Source organism: Empidonax traillii, unplaced genomic scaffold (genome assembly GCF_003031625.1).
Source record: "Empidonax traillii isolate 1590-97213 ecotype Southwest subspecies unplaced genomic scaffold, ASM303162v1 scaffold586:size682069, whole genome shotgun sequence".
NCBI classification, from domain to species: domain Eukaryota; kingdom Metazoa; phylum Chordata; class Aves; order Passeriformes; family Tyrannidae; genus Empidonax; species Empidonax traillii.
Window position 1 is genome coordinate 404458 of NW_020955779.1, and position 23368 is coordinate 427825.

A 23368-nucleotide genomic window follows, 5' to 3' on the forward strand; every position below is an offset into this window, starting at 1 on the left:
ATTTTTCCCAAACTGACAGAAGGAATGTGACTGCAAGCAGAGGCATCATAGTTTTGATGAGCCCCCCGTTAGTTTCAGTGACTTTACTAGAGTTGTCTCAGATACTAGAGTGGGTGGTAAAACATGTCCACACTATTAATGGCAGCAAAAATTCAGTCACATATACGTTTTCCTAAGAAATGTAAAAGAATTCACTGAAGAAGGGCAAGCTCATTGAACAGACATTTTCAGAAAACCTACAGGACCAAAAGTTTAACTAGGCTGATCTTTAATGCAAGTTATTTACCAAGTCATAAAGGAATTTTTTTTCTTACCTTAAGACTCTCAGGATTTCTCATTTTGAATGAGTAAAGACTTACACTGTTTCATGCAACATGATCACTTTGGATTGTGTTCCTAAGCAATGCAGACTGAAAAGAGTCTTAGAATTGAGCAGGTCCCCTCTTGTTAGGATATCAATTTTATGTCTTCCTTGCTCTTTTGTTTCAGACACCTTTATCGTGATCTCTGTAGGGACTACTACCACAATCACAGAGGGAACTAGGTTGTAGCCTCTTACCATATTATTCCAGAGAGCCATGGCCATCTCAGCATAGCCTCTTACACTGAAATGAAAGCAGTCTGCAGCAAAGAAACTCAGATCTGGCCAGCCAGTCTGCAATAAAAGCAAAAATGTATTTCTCAGTGTATTTCAATCTTTGAGATCTGCCATATTATATCTCATAGTGTACTATACTTGGTATATCTGCTTCACAATTTTTGTTATCTTCCTAAAGGCAGTATGTTCATATTTTGATACTGTGAATTAACTTAGGCAGTCCTAACTGTGGGATGATTACTGCATTTTGAGACCTCCTGTGTAACACAGCTTGCTCAATTCCACACAGCACTTTTCATAGCAAAACTAAACTTATCATTAAACAATAGTCATGGCTGTTACACTGCCATTGACCCACACTCCACTTTGTGCAGAACTGACAGAGAACTGCTTATTATGGCTTGTTAAACTTCCATAACTCAGACTTACAACCTTTCAGGTGTTGAAATTTCTGCTGAATTTCAGGCAACAATAAAAATGGTGGGCTTATCCAGCTGTGGCAAATGTCTGTCTTAGGAGGATTTTGCCTCACCTCCTCACTACCTGCATAGTGACCACTGTACAAACTTGAAGGCTAACAGAAAAAAAAACAGGGATAGTATGACAAAGAGATCAGTATTACGCAAAACCAGGTGTTTTGGACCAGGATTCATGCTGAATATTTGTATCCTTAACTACATGGCATACATAATACTAAGGCTGAGGAAAAGGAGGAGAATGGTTTCGAAGGCTGTTTCCTGTTTCCAGGTTGGAATGAGTCAGGCATTCAAGTGCTGGTCTCCATTTGGAGAAATTCTGAACATATTCCATAACCTAGATGAGAAGAAAATTCTGTGCCAATCAACCCCCTCAACAGGGAAAGCAACATGCAGTTTAGAGGGAGACAGAGTGCCTAGGTTTACTGTGTACACAACTGTGAATGTTTCATAAAGCTATTTTGATTCACAGGCAGCAAAGTCTTTCCTTGTCTTCTCCTCTGTCACCTCTTATCACAGGGTTCCACCCCGTGCTGCTAGACTGTGCAAAGAGAAGAAAACACAGTCCTTGTGGCATGGATCTTACTGACTTAAAAGAAATCAAGATACTGGCCCTTACATAACGGGAAAGAAAAACAGGACTCACGCTATCCAGGGGCAACAAGGTGTTTCGGAAAAACGGCTGCATGACAACGGCAAAGTCCTCACGGTTTTCATAGCGACCACTGTTGATTAGCTGCAAGGCTTCAGCCTGTATGGAGTGTAATTATTGGAAATGGAAAAGTTACTTGCAAGGCTCATCTAGCATTTGTCAGCTATCAAAAACGTGCGTATTACACTTCTTTCAGTGTAGGAAGCCGTGAATTATTAGTATAAATCCAGTTAATTGTTATAAAGCAGTCAAGAAAATGGATAAGAAAACAATTTGGTTCATGAAGAGATTTTCATGAGGAAAATGCACAGAAGCTGAGTTAATTCAAAAAATATAAAAATTGAAAGAAAAAATAAAGCTGCTTGATAAAAAAAAAAAGGAAAAAAACCATTCAATCCTTACTCATAGAAACCAACGCTGTACAATTGCAATGAGATGAAAATTTATGAAGAATTATAAAAAAGGAATAAGACCAAAATTTTTAGAAGCAACAAATGAGTTCAGAATGCCAACCTGAGGCTGAAGCGCCTTTGATTTTTAAGAAAGGTGCCCTTGAATTAAAATAAAACTTAAACATTGAAGAACTACCTGCCACTTTTAAAAGCTCTGGTCACAGACATTGAGATGGATGAAAACCCCCATCTCATTCTTACTTGTCATCTTATGGGTATAAACTCTACTGATCCTGATCATATCTCAAAAAATCTTGATCCCACTTCCTTAGTTAAGGAAAATGACCCCTCTAGTAGGTTTATACTAACACTATCCAAGGTGAATTTTTTGAGCTTTGGCAGATTCATTGGACAACATCCACTGCTAGAGCCAGAATGAAGGACTGGATAACTCACTGTGATCTGATACAGTGATTCCTGTATTCATAAGAACATCAATGGAAAAACCTTCCACTCCAATAGCTATTTATAGCATCTGTTAATTTCGAGTGAATCTTATGCCTGAGGCCATGAACAGTTAGTTACTCTCAGATAACAAGCTGACCCATGGTTGGTTTAGCTATTTTTTTCTGCTAAGGGTAACCACAAAGCAACTGATGCAGGGTAATTTGTCAGTCTTGCAATGACACATTAATTCATGTGAGCTATTCATTGGGTTCATAACAGGCAAACATATATCAGCAAAGCAGCCATCATCACTAACTCCTTCTCAGCTGTTGAAACAGCAGCTGGAAACAGAACTGGTCTTGATCTGCATCCAGCTCAGAACTGAGGACAAATCATCAGGAACCGTGGAGAGACTTTGACTGCTACTGTCTGGTTATCTGGGTAGGGTTTTGATTAGGCTGTATCCAAGCTATTTCCCAGTTACCCCTCTCTGTTCTGCTGAGGATACGCATGAGAGGAAGGGCAGTGAGGGAAGCAACATAAAGAGACGCAAGTGAAGATGACCAGTTATAGAATTGAAGTATTACCTGAAAATCTCTGTTAACTCTCTTAATTTCTTGTAGTTCAAGAGAATTTTCCTCGGGGTTTAAGAAACATGGACAAATTTTCCTTCAAGGAGAGAAATACTAGAATTAAAAGCCAATCTTGAATAGCTTATTTGCAGTTCTTCAGCAATGTGTGCTTCACATCAAGAAGGATGGGTGCTCAAAGCTCACATGCAGAAGGAGAACCACCTCATTGGCTTAGAAATGGACAGATACTTCAGAAAAAAAACCCCTACTGACTGTTCAAAATTAAGACCTGTCACAGCTGGTAAAAGCTGTGAGATTCACAATTCTTGAGTCAAACACATGTAGTATGCCACATATTGGCAGGAAATCATGTGTTAGGATATTAAATAAAACATACCCTACAAATAAGCTTACAGAAGATCTTCAGACATCTGGGAGTTTAAAGTTGTTCACGTAGTCCGAGTCCTTGCACCATCATATTTTATTTTGTTACTTCTATATCAAGAGGTAATAACTTGTGTTTCACTGAAATGCATCCTCTAAAAATGTGCTTGGAATGAATATGAAGACATCAAGCAAGACAGTCAATTCATTATTTTCCCTTCTAGTGTGTTCCAGTAGTTAATCACTTGTATTATTAAAAATCTGTGCCTAACTTCATTTGAATTCATTCAGCATCAGCTTCCAACTACTGGCCTTTGTTATACCTATGTCTGCTAGACTAAAGAGCCTTTTCATGTCCATTCTGGCTCCTGTAAAGGCACTGCTGCTTTCCAAAATGAGACCCTAAACGTTCTTTGAGGTAGGATTTTTGTGTCCTCCATTAGGTGTGAAAAGCTGTTCCCTGTTGTGCATTCTGCTGTGTGCAGCCCAGCCTGTGCCACAGGTAATAGCACTGGGTACAAGGAGAGGCATGAGGGATGTCAGCCTATGCTGCTGACCAGAGAATGGCTGGGCAAAAACAGGCTTTGAAATTCAGTGGTACAACAGTTATACGTTGACTTGTGCTGTGGCATGCTGCCTGAGAGCTGAGAAGTGGTAACTCCGCTATCTATAGATGCATGCCTTTTAGGTGAAAAATTGGAAGAAGTCATAGCAAGTTGATGGTGATAGTGCATCAGGTAAAGGCTCCAATGCACGTATCTCGGGAAGTTCGGTGTGGATACCTACTGTAGAAATTGAGATTGAGCCAAAAAATTATCACTTGAAAGGCAAAGACCTGTTTTGCTCACTTACTTTGCTGTCAAAGCACACCCTGAAGAGCTTGCTGTGATCTGACGCAGTCCAGAAAACTCTAGCATCTCCACCATGTTGATAAAGACTCTTGGGAGCTGCAAGGATTATAATAACCAGACATACCAAATAACAGAACATGATACCACTACAAAGAGAGCAAGAAATGCCATCCGTAGGTCAGGGAGTCAGTGCAAACTGCGCTGACTGCAGCCAATGGCATGTGCAAGGATGATGTATAAAGAGAGGGGGAGGGAGATACAATGGATGCCAGCCAAAAAAAATTCCAGCAGCTAGTACAAACTAGCTGAAATGCTGCTTCACTCCCTGGGACATTTCCATTTGCTCTAGGGTAGATGAAACTGTGCAACGACTGCTTTAGTCAGCAAAACTGGCAGTAGGATCATGTATGTTTGGTTCACAGAACAAATACTGCAAAACAGACTTTTCCTGAAACCACAGCCCACTTTCTCAGGGCATTAGCTAATACAGTTGTTGAAATGCAGCACTGAGGAGCAGTCTGACTCCAGCTATTTGAAAGATGACCTTGTATGAAACATAATCACTGACGGTCTACCAGAGGTGAAAAAAACGTCAGTGTGCTTGCCAGGAACATAGTTTGCTAGGGTATCTTAAAAGCTTACCTCCTCATAGAAAATATCCAGTGTGTCCTGAAGGTGCTTTACATACTTTTGCACTGAATTGGTTTCCTGTGTTACAAAGAAAGAAAGAAAAAAAAAAGGATTAGTCTTTTTTCAGAAACCAAGAAGGTGTTCCATGAGAAGATATACCAACTCAGTGTTCCTTTTCCTTTTGTTGGCAAATATATTTTCAGATCAAGAAATTTATTGCCACATGTACAGAGGTTATATGGTGCTTGTGTTTCTATCTTACTAATATATTCCCTTAATCCCTGCAGAAAATCCTAAGGCATCTTGGTAGAATCTTTCCCTGATGAATGACTATATGGATCACATTTTTGGATCTCATGCTGTGTTTTATGTGATCCAGAACAGATTTGGTTGTCTTATGAATAGAATGATACCTTTATTTCCCCAAACTGCCAATCTGGGGAAATTGAGATGAAGGCAGTCAGGCCCCACAAAACCCTTAAGCAAAACAACTTTGTAACTATAGTTACAGAGGTGGAGTTGAGGGGACAAAGGCTCCAGGCAGCAGCCTGTAAAGGAAAAAGAGCAAAATAGAGAACAGTGCCTGGTCATTTCAACAAGCTGGGGTCCAGATCTCCAGTCTGTGCCTCATAAATCTTCCAGAGGGGATGACCACAGATAGCTAGAGAAAAGACATCTTTTTTCTGCATAAACTGATATTATTTCTTTTGATGTCACTCTGAAGCATTCTCAGTAATTATTGTGTGGAGATGCTTTCCAGAAAACTTCGTGTCCCATAACAACAATCCTACGACACCACACTGATTGCTCTGTCCAGTTAAGCAAGGAGTTTATTCTTGGTATTTTGTTCAATATAGGGCAGGTTCCTATCTTTAAATAATGCGTTTCTCCAGAGCTGCAGTGTCCCACTATTAAAAGCTATGCACTTGTTGCTGATACAATACAGATGAAAGGAGCTGGACTTTAAGTGCTTTTTAAACAAAGAGGAACTTCGGCTCCCTGAGAGAGAGAAGGTTCTATTTCCAGGGCCGGTCATCTGCCAAATGCCTGGATAAGCATGCCTAATTCAGAGATACAAACCTTGTCCAAGCAGTATTGGCACAGGTCGCTGCCTCCAACAAGGACAGTGATCAGTTTCCAGTCTTCCTTGAAGTTAATTTTCTGGTGGTACATAAAACAAAGAGATTGTAGCATATATTGCTTAGGCTTAAAGAGGTACATTCACAAATGGGGCTAAGTGGGGCGTAAACAGCAGGGCAAAACAAAGGAGGTATGCTGAGTTAAGTGGGCAAAAGAAAAGCATCTCTCCAGGGGGAAAGTGTGAACTGTTTGCTAGTCTACTGCAATTCACCTTGGCTTTCGTGAGGAAATTCCCTTCAGCAGACAAGATCTGTCAGGGTAACCGAGCATTGAAATGTGTCTGTAGCAGCAAGCGTCCCTAAATGAAAGTTAGCTTCAGGACAGGGATGGACAGGAGAGATTTGCCAGCTATGGCTGAACACTGCAGGCAGCGTGGGGATAAAGCAGTGTGGGAGTGGAGGCTGGAGTGACTCATGAAGCTGTGGAACTGGAGCTGCTGGGGATCCCTGCCAGCTGGGCAAGTATTACCCCACGGCCAGGAGGGGTGAGGGGTGCCCCAGGGAATAGACAGCTGGATTAAAATAGAAGAGTCCAGGAGGCTGGTGACTTCACTGAGCTCATATAAGGGCAGCTGCAGCATCCACGTCACCACAAGCTAACAATAGGCGCTGCTGAGAGCTGGATCTCATCAAAACATTTTGTAACATTCAGTACAAAGAAAGGAATCAAAGGCAACTATTTTTAGCGTGGTGCATTTACATAACAAACATCTGCGAAAGGATCCCACAAATAGAGGGAGGGCCTGGGAATCACCCACAGGTCTGAATTCTCCTCTTTAAACAAGCACTTTGCTCCGAAAGCCTTTCGTGAAGAGGCAGTGTGGCAGGGACACACCCCCTCCCTTTTTTTTTTTTTTTTTTTTTTTAACGCATAAAAAACTGTGAACAAAACAAAGCTCTAGATCCTCTGCCATTCTGTTGAAGATCCACGCCAGCTCCCTTCACTCTGCCAAACAATTGGTAATGCAGAGTAACTGACAGTGGGGTGAGCATGCAGCATCCATCAAGAGTGCTGGCATGGAGAAACACATGCTTTGACAAACCCTGCTTATTCAGTACCTTCCTTTCCCATTCAGTCTGAGCCAAGGAGCACCAGGCACTTCTATTCTCTTAGAGGGAATGCTCTCCCTGAACCAACAGCTCACACCCAGACAGTCATCCACTCAAATTCAGCCAACACTTGGCACAGGGCAACTTTGGTTTTTTCACAGATTTCTTCCCCCCGCCCCGCCCCCCAAACTGCAGCAGCAGCCACTGACTTAAAGCAAGTCGCTCTTTTGGTGCCCTTTGTGGCCCTCAATGGAGTTGGCACACCAGACTGGTCCACAATGCTAGATCCCCTACTAATTTTCTAAAAGACTGAGATTGTGGCATGACGGGCATTCCTCCAACCCTGAGGCTTCCGGTCACTGATTAATCATTTACCTACTCAAAACCAGAGTTTCAGATGTCTTGTTCTCCTGCAAAGACTTCAGTAGTCCCTCTTCCCAGTATTGTGAATGGTGTGATTCATATTGGTCTGCAGGTACCTGCTCCACCAATTTTACATTCAGACTTTATGACCTCCACTTTGAATACTGCTGCTCAACTAAGCAGTCCTGTGATCTTACCAGAGCCTTCAGACTTCTCCTCTTCCTCACTACCATCCCTACATCTTCTGGCTGCACTGTGCCCTACGTTAGTCTCTGCCTTGTGTGTTTGCATCTTACCTGCATGGATTTGTACAGGTGAATTATAATCTACTAAAGGCTAATTCATCTGGCACATTCATCTTGGAAAGCACAGCAGAGATAAGGACACTGACTTTTCTTTCATCAGTAAAGCACTCTTCATGACTCAAGCATCCCATAAATTAAAATCATTTCCCAGAGAACACGGAACCACTGAGGGTTTGCCCAAATTCCACTTACCGAGCTGTTTCTCATTAGCTCCACTAATTTACGCGCTTGGGCTGGCATATTGCTAGAGAGAGAGGACAAAAGATTTTATATGTTTGCTCCAAAAACACATCATCTTCTTGATCTTCCACTCCTCATTTCAGGGGATTTTAGGATCAGCAGAAGTCAGTATAAGGAAAGTGATGCCTCAAAAGGATGAGCAAACTTCGAAGGACCAAGTTGCACAAGTGAATAATCTGATCTGAAAGGACTTCAGCTGGGATGGCTGCCAAGTCAGGCAACTGGTATGAGTTCTACCCATCTCAGAGATGGCTTAAGTGCATTTTGTTTGGAGAAAAGCACTAACACCCAGATGCACAGAGACATTTAGTTTAGTCCCTTTAAAACCTAGTGGGGGAGTCTGGTGCTTACACAGAATCTGGGCACCTAACCAGCCTTTCTGATCCGGCCCTAAATTCCTAGGGCTTGTCTTATGGCTGGAAGATACTGCTTATATTGTGGAACTGCCAGGCTGGAGAGTCCCAGTCCAGCTCTGGGCAGGATGCAATGCCCATGGGCCAAAGCCCAAACCATGCTGAGACACCAGCTGGAAACGAGCTCCTGATATACCAGAATAAGACTGTGCTTGAGCTAATAAGCCCTGCCTCTCTCCAGCACCCACACAAATGCAGTTACATTATTTGGATTCCCAGAACCATATTGATCATGCTGAGTCAGCTTTGCTCTGGGAACCCATGAAACATTCAGTAGCTACAAAGGCTTTGCTAGCTACCCTAAAACTCTCTTGCAGCAAATCTGAGGGCTGCTAAAGGTGTCACAAAAAACCCTGGAAACAAACTGCATGAGTATCCATTGAGCAGGCACAGTGTATGCCATATAAACTCTTACACATTTTGGTTCTTAACAGACTAGTAGATTTTTAGTTCAGGAAGAGAAAGGAAGTAATTCCCAGATGCTCATTCTGTTATTTTCCTTTGCAGTGAAAACAGGGATAGTTTTTAATGCCATTAGTGCAGCAGTGGCCTTCTATTTGTTCATTTGAGCCGCATTTCCCAGAAATAAAGGAATAAATGAGAGATGCCCATGATTTTTTTTGTCATTGCAGATATTGCCTGGCAGTTAATTAGAGACTTGCAAACTGAAGTCTGGGCAGAAAAAGGTACTAGAATTAGAAAAAGGTAGTAGAATTAGAGGCATAAGTAAGGCATTGGCTCAGAAATTACAGGCAGAAATCAAATAAAGAAAGGAAGTTTGATATAGAAAAGTAGGCATATAATCCTCAAAATATTGAATTGAATTTTTTAAAAAAAAAAATCAAACCCACAATTAAAAATATCAGATCACAGAAATATGCTCAGTACAAGCAGGTCACCAGTATTAACTTGTCGTGTCTCAAAGGTAACCCGTCAGTACATCAGTTCTCACTCCTTTGCCCTTTCCTGTTGGTGATTGTGCTTACCGCGCAGCGGCATTTCTCTCTGCAACGTTGAATCCAGCTGTTTCCTTAGAAATGCCAGTGGAGAAGCCAAAGAGGTTTGGATTGAATTTCTTCAAGATATCTTAAAAAGAAAAAACACAGTGTTTAATCATTCACAGCACAAAAAACAACCTTGCCTCCTGCAGGAGGACAGGCCGGCTGAATAGTGAGAATATGGACCTGAGTTTTCTCCTTATTCACTGTGGCTTTATAGAAGCTACAGGCACACCTGCTTTGGAGACTCTAGTTATTGCCTTAACTTCATCCCTGCAACTATTTCTCTCCATCCACTGGGGAACTGGGGTCTGGTGGCCCAGGAGATGCAGAGGTCCAAGGCAACTCACCAGTCTTGAATTAAAGTCTATTTGTAATAAAGAGTATTTGTGGTTACTTTCTTTCATGTACCACTTGCTTTCATGTACCATTTGCTTCTTTCAGAAGCTCTGAAAAGGGTCATCACTCTTCCTAGATAATAAGATTATGGCAGAGAATGAATTTCATTCACTTTTCTAGATTTCACTGAAACCCTCAGTGGGGAAGCATGATGCCTGAGCACTGTTTTTGTTTCTGCACCTGAAGTGCTGTCCGAAAACTCTTTATAGAGTCTCATTTATAATACATAAATGAATTGCACCTTCTATTTTCCTTTGAACACAGTGCATGGTACAAGACAAATCATATCAGATTTTATTACCAACAGTGTCAGGTATTGTCAAACTGCTTCACAGTGTGGATCACATACAAATAGATCAACCATTGTAAATCAAGTCCCTTTCAATTTATTGTCACACTGACCACTTATTGGTTTCTATGGCAACTACAGGGACCAATTACATAGAACACTAGGGCAATGAATTTATAGCATCTTTAGATTTTTTTTTTCAGTGGTACCTAGAAACTTGAAATCATCAGGAAGAAGTATAGCCTTGTAACCAACCCTACCTAGATGGACTGCTAATTGTTTCGTAACCCTTCATTTGCATACAGCCATTACAGTCAATCACTGGAAAGCACAAAATAAGGGAGGAGCAGGTCTGCCATGAACTTCTGTCACCTTCAGCACATTTACTCCTAATCATTTTGGTCAAAAGGAGGCTACAATCACATGCATTCCTGTGATGTGGAGGGGCTGAATCAACTTTATAGCTAATCAGGTCAGTCTGGGTTTCAGCTGTGACTCACATGAACTGCTCATATCCACAAAAGATGGATATCCCCACTGTTTGCAAGGAAAGAATGACCATTTCCAAGTGTTTCCTAGCATCCACTTAAAAGGCTTGCACTGTAATACCCAGCTTCTGCTTTTGTCACTTTTATTTTCCATGATACTCACTAGGTAAAGTAGCCTGGATCTCCAGGGTCTCATCACCTCCAATGCTACAAAGGGAAAGAACAAAATCACCAAGGAGGGTTAATCCTGCAACCATCTGTCTTATTCTCAACATATGTTGTTGCAGCAGCCTAAGAAGGAAGAAACAATCCCCACCAAAAATACTAATTTCAAATAATAAGGAGATAAACAACAAGAATTCAGGGAAAGTAGTGAAAGGATATTTCACATTAAATAAAGCAGGGCATCAGCTAAGATGGAAGCTGTGCCTTCAGGCTGGGAACAGAGCATACTTGGAGAACTGATTTTTCACATGAAAACTCTGGGATGCCCACCATACAAAAGCATATGTCCTCACTGAAGTTGCCGCACAGTACCTTGCCGAAATTACATTTATGTGCAGTTATGTATAGATAAGACGGCATGAAATGCTCATTGACCATCTATCTGCAATTCTGCAATGTTGATTATGAAAAGATCCTCTGCCTCTACCATTTAAAACTTGTCTGTGTGTGTAGCCAACACACCATTACACCACATCTGGCAGCCCCTCCTGAAAATAATCTATGCCTGCAGATACATACAAAGGGGGAAAGAAAGAGCACAGAAAAGGACTTATACACCTGCAAAGGCTTATAAACCACATGCCTGCCCATATGAAACAGGCAGTTTCCTTCCACTCTAGCATGGATATTGAGATTCATGACTCCTCCAACCCTTACCAAGCAATACTTGCTGTCAGCATCCTATCCCTGCATTTCACCAGGTGACCCACACACTTTTAAGTGTGTGGACAAAAATATAGAAAGACAATAATGAGCATTTTCACCTCCAGGAAAGTCCCCTCCAGTCTGTTTCTAGGTCAGGTACTTTGGCTCCTACTGCAGTCTGGAAAAGATGGAAAGAATAATTATAAAACATTAATAGGAAAAAGTCCTACAAATTTAGTTAAGACGCACGTCACATTTTGAAACATTGGTACATTGGAAACATTACCCTGCAAACAGCCAAGTTTTAGCAATATACTAGTTTTGGAATAAATGCTCTGTGTCCTTATTAATCGTCACACACTGGCTTCTGGGCAGCCCTGCATCTCTCATGCTTCAATCTCACAGGCTTCCCCTTATATGCAAAAGCAGCTCATCCAGATGGTAGACCATAGAGCATGAGAGGACATCATAGTCCAGCCAGAGGACATCAGAGTGCAAGGTCAAGGACAAAAGGTTTTAAAACTATTTTAGCAACCCAGTGGGACTCAGATTAACATCCACCACCTTGTATTCATTTGGATTTTTCTGACGGAAAATGCTTTATCCTGGCGTTTCCCAAAGAAAGATGATTCTGAGAGACTTAATAATCCAGGAAAAAAAGGCCTAAACACTGATGAAAAATTTCCAGCCAATTTTAGCTGTATATAAATCAGAGGAGATGCTTTTTAATCTGCCAAGAAAACAAATCTTTGGTGTAAAATCCACTTTTTTTCTCCTGGATCCACTCTGCTAGTCTAACATATAGACTTGATGAGGACTTGATGACAGGACTTTTTTTGCCGGTATAGATAAGCATGTTGGCGTTTCTGTTGCTTTCACTGTGCATGGGTGCTAAAAAGTCAGACAGATGCATTCTAGCCAGTGACATGACTAAATTGCTCAATGTTTCATTAATCTCCACGTGCATCTAGACTGAGAACAGCCTTCCTTCCTGCACTGTGGACTTAATTATCTTTCAAAAATAAATAAATAAATACATAAAGCCATAAGAACAAAGACCTTTGTGATGAACTTGAGTAGCTCACAGGACTGGGACAGATGTCCATCAAGGGATTCTTCTACAGCTTTATGCTTTCTTAGTGATTTCACTTAATTTTGTATCCTTCAAAAAGCCATGGTACCAACTCAGGCATAGACACTGACTGCATTCAGGGATCTTGTGGGAAATACCAGGAGGAAAATCAATGCCTTAGTGGACTTTGCTGCTGCAGTCCCTCTGTGCCAGGGATGGTAATGCAATAAAAAGCACACACTGTTGCTGGTGTACTTTTTGTGCAGGAAGTGTGTGCATGTGTGGGAAATGCTCTGTCATTTCTTCTGGCCCCCCAAATAAATTACTTAATAAGATGCCCATTCACACTTTGCTGTGGCAATGGCAAATAATAGGAACTGCATGAATAATTGCAATATGAGAACCTGCCTTGCTCAGCTCGAGACAGAGACCTCAAGCATTATAGTGTGGCCCTTACTAAAAGAACCAAAATTCTTAAAATAGGAGGTGTCTGCTAGTGCACAAGTCTAGCACTAGATGTGGGGGAGGAAATAAAGCAATTAATTTTAAGAGTCATCGCAATGGATAGGAGGGAGAGTTGGTAGGTCTTTACTGAGGTCTTCTAAGAAAAGCTCAAACCTCAGCAGCAGGGGGGAAAGCCAGGATTACATCAGGTCAAGCAAAATCAGTTTCAAAGCTAATGAGAAGGTGCATGATGCATAATGAAGGAATGGACACCAGCCTGTAAAATAAGCCTGATCATTTAAGGGCTTCAGTCCCTTCAACTCCCTCTGAGCTCAACAGGAGCTGAAGCTGCTAGAATGAGCACCAGTTTAGCTCAGGAGTTAAAATTCATGGGAACTGTTGACACAAACGTTTGCTTTCATCCCATGCCAGAACAATTCTGTAGTGCTGTGTAATTCTGGAACTTTTTCTCAGAAAACTTCAGTGCAGATCTGCAGTGTTCCCTGCTATCCTTTTCTGGGGCCTTTTTTTTTTTTTTTGGTGCCTAATTTTTTCTTTTCAGCTTGCATTCCTTGGCACTTGAAATACATCAGAGCTTTAACTGGAAGATGTCTAATCCAGGAAGCAACACCTGAAAGCAAAATTCTGAAATATAGAAGTTTTAGAATTATTTCAAGTGAGAAGCACTTCATTCTGTAATCAATTATTTCCATGGGAATTTACAGAAAAATCTCTCATTGCACAAAAAATTCCAATTGCTTCCACCTTTTTTTTATGTCAGAAAAGACTATTCCTACAAGGCAGCCATTTCCCTTTTCAAAAACACTTGAATAAACTGTGTGCAATAGAGAATAGTATCCCATTTCTGTCCTGGCCTGAATTATTCATTACTGAATTACACAATTCCAATGTCACTCATATCCCTTCAGGCTATTTCTTTGCAAAGGGAACCAGGTAGATGAGTTTTGCTTTGCCAAGCCAAAGCAATTTGCTTTCTATCTGATGATGCCTGATGTGACAACATCTAGGTAGAAATTGACAATTGCTCTTTTCATTCTAAACGTGGGAATACTGCAGTACTCACAGTCAGGGAATCTCCCAGTGCTCCTACGACTCTGATGTCAGCAGGTCGTAGCTCATGTACTAAAAAACAGTAGGAGAATAAAAGCAGGATAACTGACAACTGGCAAAATGCTGTTTAACAGAATAAAGATGCAAGACTTAGGTTCCAATCTGGTGGCGTTTTTAGGGAGAACAAGGTTCAAGTTCTGTGTATCAGCTAGGCAAAAGACTTAAGTCTTTGCTTGCATCAGTGTACTCAACTCACATGGAAAGCTGGAACTTAAAAGAGCTTAGGAAAAAATGGAAACGGATTAGATATGTTTGGAGATGCATACATGTCATCTCTTTTAATTGACTTGCAGGTTTGGGTCATAGATAAATATATTTTAATTAAAAATTTCCCTGTAAAGCCTTCCAAATGCATATAGCACTTGTATAGGTTCCACCTTGCTGAGCCACTAGCCTTTTCAGGTAATTTTAATCTGCCATGTTGCTGTATGATAAATGATGTATATGATACATGAGTATGATAAATGTGGTCACATTTATCCACAGAGAGCACACCTGCTGTCTGTCATGCAGAACTTATTGTGTATGGCAAGACAAACTTTCTTCCTTTGCTGCTAAATATACCAGCTTTTATTGTTTACTTTCCACCTAGGATGTGCCACTTCAACATCTTACTGTTTTTAAAAACAAAATATTATATACTTCCTATTTTTGATTTTAAGAATTCTTTCTCACCTGATGTTGGCACACGACTAGATGGAGACCGTTCAGGACACGATAGCTCACTGCCCCAATTCTGAAATGGTAAGTTACAAAATTGTTTCACCTTGTGGTTAAAAGATAATACAGAATTCATATATAATTTAATTGTACAGTGAAGGACAAAACCAAGTTAAGACACAGATCCTAGTTTGGTGCCTATATAGCTCAACAGTCTTTTCCTCCTCTTTGTGGAATACTATCCAAACAATAACTACTTTTGGTGACGTTTTCTAGCCAAAACATGTAATTTTTCCAAAGGCAAAACACTTCATCACCAAATATTGCTTATGACAAAGTTCTATAAGCAGGATTGTTTTTTTCCTCTCTCTACAGCCTGGAGATTTTGTCCATGACCTAGAAGGTAGGGTCTCCAGGTTTGAAGTTTTGCTTTGTCTTAAAAGATATCAGATGCAGAAAAAAAACCAAACAAACAAACCAACCAACAAAACACCAAAAAAACCCCAATAAAATTATCTGAAAAGTTATAATGTCATATTAATGTATTGTATTATTCATGTATTATTGTATTAGCCAGTGAAGGGACTGAAACTTAAGTCCTAAGAGGTGTGGCTGAGAGAACTGGGATTGTTTAGTCTGGAGAAAAGGAGGCTCAGGGGAGACCTTAATGCTTTCTACAACTACCTGAAAGAAAATTTTGATGAGGTGGGAGTTGGCCTGTTCTCCCAGGTAACATGAGAAAGGACAAGGTGAAACTGCCTTAAATTGCACCAGGTTTAGGTTGGATATTAGGAAAAATTTCTTCACTTGAAAGAGTGCTCAAGCATTGGAACAGTCTCCTCAGGGAAGTGGTAGAGTCACCATCCCTGGAAGTGTTCAAAAAAGAAAGTAGACCTGGAACTTTGCAATAGCATTTAGTGGGCATGGTTAAAGGTTGAACTTTATGACCTTGGATGTCTTTCCCAACCTTAATGATTCCGTTACAATATTATCATTCCCATGTACTTTGCCAGGAACCTATTCTTTTCCCAGTAACTTTCAAAAAGGGCTTGCTCTCCCTGAAAAAACTTTGAAGTTTTAAAAGTCTGAGTAAAGAGAACTGTCAGGCTCTAAATAATTGTACTTTACTATACATTTATATACGTGATACAATAGTTATTATGTGTCTTCCACTAACTGAAGAAACTGAATCAACTACACATGGCAGAACACCTTGGTTTACCAGCAGAGACAGCAGAGAAATGTGCCATCCATGCTTTTAGTAATGAGAACAACACTAGCTAAGGTGATAGTGAGGAAAAAATACAATTGTTATAATGGCCAGTCCCTGCAAGAGCAAAGTCAGCTGCTTACATTGATCTAAGGGCCAGCCCTGCCTGAAGCAGGAGATCAGACAGGGGATGTCCTGAGATCCCTTCCAACCTCAGTTATTCCATGATTGCACAATTCTGCCATTCAGAGTAAAACTACATGGACCAGCGCTCTTCAGAAAGCATGGTTAGGGTTAAAAAGCATCACAACAAATTTGTCTATTCTTGCAAAAAAATGGTGTAATAGGCTCCTCTATCAGCCATTGAAGTCTGGTTGCAGAGGCTAGAAAGGACAGCTGGGATTATTTTTAGTTCAGAGAGGAAACTGTTCCTTTACTCCTCTGCTGTCCCTTTCCTTTATCACATCTAAAGCTGTTGCTGCTGAGATTCAGTGCAAGTGCAAGAATTACCCACTAAAAGTATAACTCTAGCTCTACAGATAAAAATCCCATTGCAATCCTGCAAACTCTAGATTGCTAAAACAACATCTGTTGCTCTTTGTTACCCTCAAGGCACACAGAGAATTTGATAATTGGGCTAGTCATGAGGACCCCCAGTAAACCAAACTATCCCAGACTATTTTGACTGCCAAGAAATAACAACTCCATTTATCCAAGTCCTACACACAACATTTGTTTCTGCAGCTTGTTTAATCTACCTTGTCATAGTTGCTCAGTCATGGTGGAAACTGAGTCCCTTTGAAAATAGGATTCCTATCACCTTTGTATCCGGTCACATTTTCAATATGTAAAGGTGACTGCCCTCTACAGGTTAAGCTTACTTGAGTATTTGGAAGTACAGTGGCTCAAGAACAGAATAACTAAACCTTCCTCAGATCATAGAGTCACAGAATCACAGACTATGCCAGGTTGGAAGGGAACCACAGGAATCATCGAGTCCAACTCCTGGCCCTGCACAGGACCATCCCTTAGAGTTAGTTACACCACATGTCTGAGAGTATGATCCACACACCTCTTGAACTCCATCTGGGGTTTAGGATTCTAGGCTACCTTCTCCATACTGTGTGGAACTTGATATCTGAATTAATGATGCATCCTATGTTACTTATGTATACAATTGCACTAATAATATGATTAATTTTGTTTGGTTTTTAGGAAAACATTTGTTTACACAGGAAAGAGTGGAACGCAAGTTAGACTCCCCTTTGCGAAAATTGCTAATAGTTTATGTAATCTATAAATTCAGTATGATAACGCCCACCAGATGCAGCTTTGCACAGTTTGCCTAAAATGCAGCAAAAGATGCAACAATTACCTCTATTGGCTCACGAGTGGGCTCCACAGGTGTGTAGTTGCTATTCTTGTATGTTCCCAGGAACGGCTTGTTCTGGAGAGGGAGGGAAAAAAAAAAAAAAAAAGAAATAAGAGAAATTAGGCAATAAGCACATGGCACAAACCATAGAAAGTGATATCAAGGTGTCATATCACCAAGAAAGTAAATTGCTTGAGCTGTAAAAGTGGAATCTGGATTTTGAAACCATGTTCTTTCCTTAGAAGTCGCAAAATTTGCGTTTAGAACCTTACGGCAAAAATTACATATGCCAGAGGTGAACTGCAGTTTAACATTTTCCTCTCCTAACCTTCCACAATTAGACTTTAATGGATGTTTAGTCCTTTCAAGAGACACTGATGTAAAGTCTAGACAAACCTGGGCAGATCTTCTGTGTCAGCAGAAGGGAGATGAAAGATTGCTTACTGAAAGGATCATTCTTTCCTCTAAGAGAGGTTGTAGAGATTGCAGTTATTTTTGTCCCCTACCAATGCAGCACGCATTGAGGAAGACATGCACATTGTATAGGCTAAAAAATCTCAGCTGGATACCCACTTATCTCAATTAAGAAAAATTACAATATCTGTATAAGGAGGTCCTAAAAAAAAAAAAAAATCACTAAAATTGGAAGGCAAGCTTTTATTGTACGTGATGTTGCCTCAAACAAATAACTTGCCATAGCTACTGGCAGTTCTATCAATGACTTTTTTAAAGCACTGCGGGTCCACCATTTCTGTAAACAACAGCCACATATCTTTTCAAGGGATATAAAACTTTCCTTTGCCTACTTCTGAACAGCAACATCTTTGAATAAGAGTGGATGAAGGGAAAGAAGTATAAGATCCACACTATTTGGCACTGAAGAAGTTGCTGACAATTTAAGCTACCTGGAAAGATTACTGGGTAAAGGAAGTGTAATCAGTTTGAGTGAATATGAGGACTTTTGAAACATGCTGATGAATAACTCAGCAAATCTTCCTTTTCTGACAGGATGGAGACAATATGGACAAAATCCTCCCATACAACTTGAACACGTATCTCCAGAACTGAGAGAGTAACTCAGCTCCCTGATCTACTCAGTTCTTCAGCCTCCTTGTTGAAACTGCTGAAGAAAGGGAGCCAATTATTGCTGCCTGCAGTGGTCATTTCCATGTGCCGATACCTAGCAACTGTACTGCAAGTTCAGCAGCTTGTTTTGTAACTATAGAAGCAGCTTCCAAAGAGTCTGAGGTATCCCTGCTATGGATCAGACTAGGAAAAACAACCTGCTACTACTTCAAGAGATAACAAAATCTGGATTTTTCAAAGCTGCTGTGGTGCCCAAACCCCATTGATTCAGATAGGAAAGTTAATGCAGCAGATTCTAAATTTTTGCTGCTTGAGCTGCCTCTGTACTTCACGAACAACAAAATACAACCTCTGCTACAGCTGCAAACACACAAGTCCGCATGTTGTCAATCAGTATTCATGGCACAGCAAAAGGGCAACAGGACACCAAAGCAGGTACATGAGAACGCCTGCCACTTACAGGTAAGTAGAGAACAAAGCTTTAAGTGAAGTTGTTCCAGATGTACTGAACTGGTGCTCTCTGCACCAAGTACAAGCACGCACAGCCTCCTGATAGCCAGCTTCCACGATGTGGGTATATTTACCTGAGCTGGACAGTCAAGGACGATGTCATCCGTGAAATCAAATGAGTCAGCCTTCTGGCCTACAGGCTGTAACTGGAAACAAAGACAAAAGAACCCATTCTGTAACCATGTCAGCTCATCTTAAATCTGTATAACAATTCCAATCCAAAACAAACTAAATATACCTTTCACATCTATATAAAGCTGCCTGTATTTACAGACCGGGATTTACCCAAGGCTGAAATGCATCTACTTCTCAGAAAGAACATGGCAACTGCATAACAAAAGAGCAACTCTACAAAGAAGCTTAAAATGGGAAGTGGAAAGCTACAGTGGGATCAGTTTAAACTCCTGGAGGATTCTGGCAGGCACATGAAGTACCTTGGAATTTCGCCAGAAGGCAAGGTCGTAAACTCTCTTCTCTTGCATAAAAGATGGTTAAGAGTGCCTCCTTTTTTTTATAGTTAAGCTGCATGATGGCATCTCCAACAAAAGGCTGTTTATGTGTAGAAGATAAAACCAAATCTAATTAGAGATACTGCTTGATGATTGCAAGCAATCATGTTAGTTGTTAAGATATTACCCCAAAGTATATAGAAGTTATATTCAGGATCCAAGATACTGCCTCCAACTGCATGTGTCCTCCTCCTGCACTGCAATGCTAAGTAAAATGGGTTTGCTTAAGCAACCTCTAATGACTTATTTTTACTGAGCTTTACTCATTTCCAAATGTAGTAAAACTGAACTGAATTAAAGCCACTTTAATTCCTAATGAGATATTCCCAACAATGAGATATTCCCAACACACAGATTTAAAACAAACTTCTAAGTAACCCGTTTTAAACTGACGTATAGTTACAATTCTTTATTTGGTGATTTCCCATCCCAGCCCATAGAAACATCATTCTTATTAAATGCTATCTTGCCTTGCATGACAGTGGGTGAAGTAGACTTGAAGTACTCCGCTGAAGTCACAAATGACTCTGAACACCCACTTACAGCACCCCTCTCCTCCCCACACACTTTAGGAACCAGGAGATTCCAGGCTGAGAGCAGCGTCAAAACCAGAGGGTATTTGACTGGCTAAGAAGATACAAACACCAGGTCCAGTGCTATCCAGGTCTTAATTGTAACGCTTATTATAGAGATCATTTTAATGGTTCTCAGGTCTAGGTAAAGATATCATTATATGCAGAGCCTGTCACCTTACCATGGCATTCCAGAGAGCCTTGGCAAGCTGAGAATGGCCCTTCTGGCTGGGATGGAAGCAGTCAGGTGAAAAGTAGGAGACATCTGGTTGCCCATCCTACAAATGAAAGCATAAAGGACATCAGAGTGTAGAAGAATCCACACAGTTTCAGGTTGGGATTGCTGAGACTGAATGAGAGTCAGTAATGAGACATTAATGCTACTTGTTCTCCTTGCTCCATTGCAGAAAGGCCCATGATTATCTGGTGATACAAACTGTACTTCAGCAGATCCACAAGCTATAGAAACACTTAGCTAGAGATAATTATGTGCCTCCATGGGCAGATCCACCTAGAAGCAGCAAACCCACCATTTTCAGTTACATGTGCAGTTCCTCTTCAGGTCCTAAAATAAGGATGGGTTCCTCTCCTCTACATGTCATCAGAACTGGCACCACAGGCACCATTATGCTCTGCAGTACCTTTACATGGCAACAAGCATGTTATGAGGCTTTAGCAGAAGGAACAGAGCCCAACTGCTTTTGCATAGCTGTGAGTTTTAAAAGGAGCAAGAAGCAAGTAATTATTCAATAGAAGGCAGCCAGGCTGACCGAGCACACTAGTGCAGTCTCCATTCTGAGCAAAGCTGTACTTTAATACAGATACTTGAGGATTTAAAGGAAATGGAGTTTGGAAATTTAAATATGTTGGTTTTTGCACAAGTACTGAGATTAGGGCCACAGATGACTGACATAACTTTTTCGGTCAGAGCAGTCCTTCCTCAGAACTCGAGCAGGTCTTGATTTGTGGTGGTTGGACTTGCTTTTTAGAGCCCTACTGCCAAATTTTGCATCTATATCATATCTCTTGCCAAGTTTGGAGGCAGAGTTTTCAGTTCAGGAACATCTGAACGTTGTGAGAGATAAAAAGGAAAAACAGCATCTTGAACTTTCCTAAAATCTGAACTAATGCTTGTGAGACTATAAAAAAGTTCAGAAATGTTTTCCTTCTTCTGTTTTTATTTCTGTGTTCCCTATGCTCAGTACCAAATCCCAAGGGATGATTTTTTGCACAGGCACCGGCTTCACACACACACACACACACGCGCGCACACACACACACAAAAAAGGGCCTGTTTTTCCTGTGAAGCTTTCACTCAGTTTTCCAAATTTGTCTGTAGCAGCATCTGGACTTTTCAAACTTTTACTAGATATTGTGAACATTTTCAAGATTAGTCCGGTTCAATTATACCAGAGTAATCCCTGCTCAATATTATGTCCCACCTGCTCTTAGTTCCAGGTGAGATGAGGAAGCGCAGATGGATATGAAACTTAGCAAACGCAGTTTCAGTTTTAGAGAAGGTTTGGATGTTTTACTAGATTTATAGTTTACTGGAACTTGCCATTCAAGGAAATAAAACATACACAGGAACTACATAAAACTACTTCCACCAGATCATAGTTAACTTCTTTCTGTCAGACACAGAAGAACGAGTTATGGGACATGAAGGGGAGCTGATGCTGTAGTCTCCACTGAGCAATTCAGCTATGTTGCTATAAGTACTGTAACTTTATAACTCTGTTTCTTATTAAACATGTTGTATTTTCAGAAAGAAAAATATTTATGTACCCTTAAGAACATATACAAACAAACCTCTTAAATCAGGTTTTGATTCATTTTCCAAAACAGTAATTGATACCAACAGAATAATGTGTAAAACTAAGAAATGATACGAAGAAATCTGTTATACTATACCAAAAAGCAACAAGCTTTAATAAGAAAAGCACTATTTTGCATATAGTCTCTAAAGGTTAGATACCCACACTTAGTCCTTGAAACGGAGAAGTCACTTTATACCATACCTGACCAAGAGGAATCTTCAGATTTTGGAGGAAAGGTTGGATGACCACTGTGAAATTTTCATGAGTGTCATATCTGCCAGACTCTATTAGTCTCTGAATGCCAAGCTGCAAGAAACCAAAAAAACACAATCAATGCTCCAGCAACATCTCTGCATCACAACCGGTTTGTTTGGCTTGGTTTTTTGAAAGCCCAAGAATCAAAAGGAAGTTTTACTTGTAAACCGAAATAGCCACAGACATTGGCAAAAGGTGTGCCTTGCAAAGTGGCTGAGAAGGCTGGAACACAATACTGCAACAGTTTGTCAGGGACAGGATTTTGGTGACTAAACTCCCACCTATTCTTTTCTCTACTAGGAAGCAGGATTTTTCTGAAGAGCTCTGCTGCTTGTTTTGGTCACGTGGTGTTTCGGGTCGCTTCAAATAACCTCCAGCTTAGTTCATGGGGTTCATTTTTGTAATATACTGATATGATATGTTGCTCGGTAATCAAGATCTCACCTCAAGTGGAAATAAAGTAACTGTATCGCTCTTGATAAACATACCCTATAAGCTCTGGTGGCTTCCCTCACCATCGTTAAATTTTCTGAATTTTCTTCTCCTGTGAAAATACAGCTACACAGATAACTGTGGGAGAGAAAACAGGAATAGAGAGTTAGACATCTGATAACGCAGATGTCACCCTTTGCCACCCAATGCCTCATGTCATGGGAGTAATAAGGAAACCTGTACAGTCATGTTTCTGCGAAAACATCTTATTGTTCTTGCTATTGTAATTTCAATCTTCAGTCTTATTTTCTGCATCACATCAATGATACTACTCTAATTTTTGTTCATACCCAATTATATCAAAGTAATGCACAGGGCACAGATGATAGTTTATTGCATTAATTACATCCTGGCATCCAAAGGCCCTGCAGACTGACAGAAGTTCTGACCAGTCTGTGGAACTAGAAAACACGTCTTTGAAATGTACTGTGTTACCTCTGAGCTGATACCTTTCCAATCAACAATTTCTTTTGCATTCCCAAGACAGAGAATTTGCCCCTGTCTGAAAGGTCAGCAAATAATGCAAATCACCCATTGTACTAAGCCTCTGAAACAGGAGAAACCTGTCTATCTGCAAATACTTCAGGTTCCCACAAAAGGCATGCAAATCCAAATGCTTGTGGACTTCAACTCCATCCTGAAGAACCCTGTATCAGAAACTTTAACCCTAGGTATACAT

General features: G+C 40.6%; 1 protein-coding gene across 1 annotated transcript in view; it reads right to left on the minus strand.

Annotated features, from left to right (window-relative positions):
• PLB1 (phospholipase B1) overlaps positions 1 to 23368 on the minus strand; it is a 93193-nt gene that overhangs the window by 7149 nt on the left and 62676 nt on the right. The window contains exons 41-57 of the mRNA XM_027898240.1: positions 22686 to 22767; positions 22144 to 22248; positions 20305 to 20400; positions 19116 to 19187; positions 17449 to 17520; positions 14879 to 14939; positions 14157 to 14215; positions 11676 to 11734; positions 10850 to 10893; positions 9499 to 9598; positions 8052 to 8103; positions 6083 to 6163; positions 5015 to 5080; positions 4374 to 4468; positions 3153 to 3234; positions 1721 to 1825; positions 560 to 655 (exon numbers count right to left, since the gene is read on the minus strand). Coding sequence (XP_027754041.1) covers positions 560 to 655; positions 1721 to 1825; positions 3153 to 3234; positions 4374 to 4468; positions 5015 to 5080; positions 6083 to 6163; positions 8052 to 8103; positions 9499 to 9598; positions 10850 to 10893; positions 11676 to 11734; positions 14157 to 14215; positions 14879 to 14939; positions 17449 to 17520; positions 19116 to 19187; positions 20305 to 20400; positions 22144 to 22248; positions 22686 to 22767 — 1327 coding nt within the window. The remainder of the gene's footprint in view (positions 1 to 559; positions 656 to 1720; positions 1826 to 3152; positions 3235 to 4373; positions 4469 to 5014; positions 5081 to 6082; positions 6164 to 8051; positions 8104 to 9498; positions 9599 to 10849; positions 10894 to 11675; positions 11735 to 14156; positions 14216 to 14878; positions 14940 to 17448; positions 17521 to 19115; positions 19188 to 20304; positions 20401 to 22143; positions 22249 to 22685; positions 22768 to 23368) is intronic.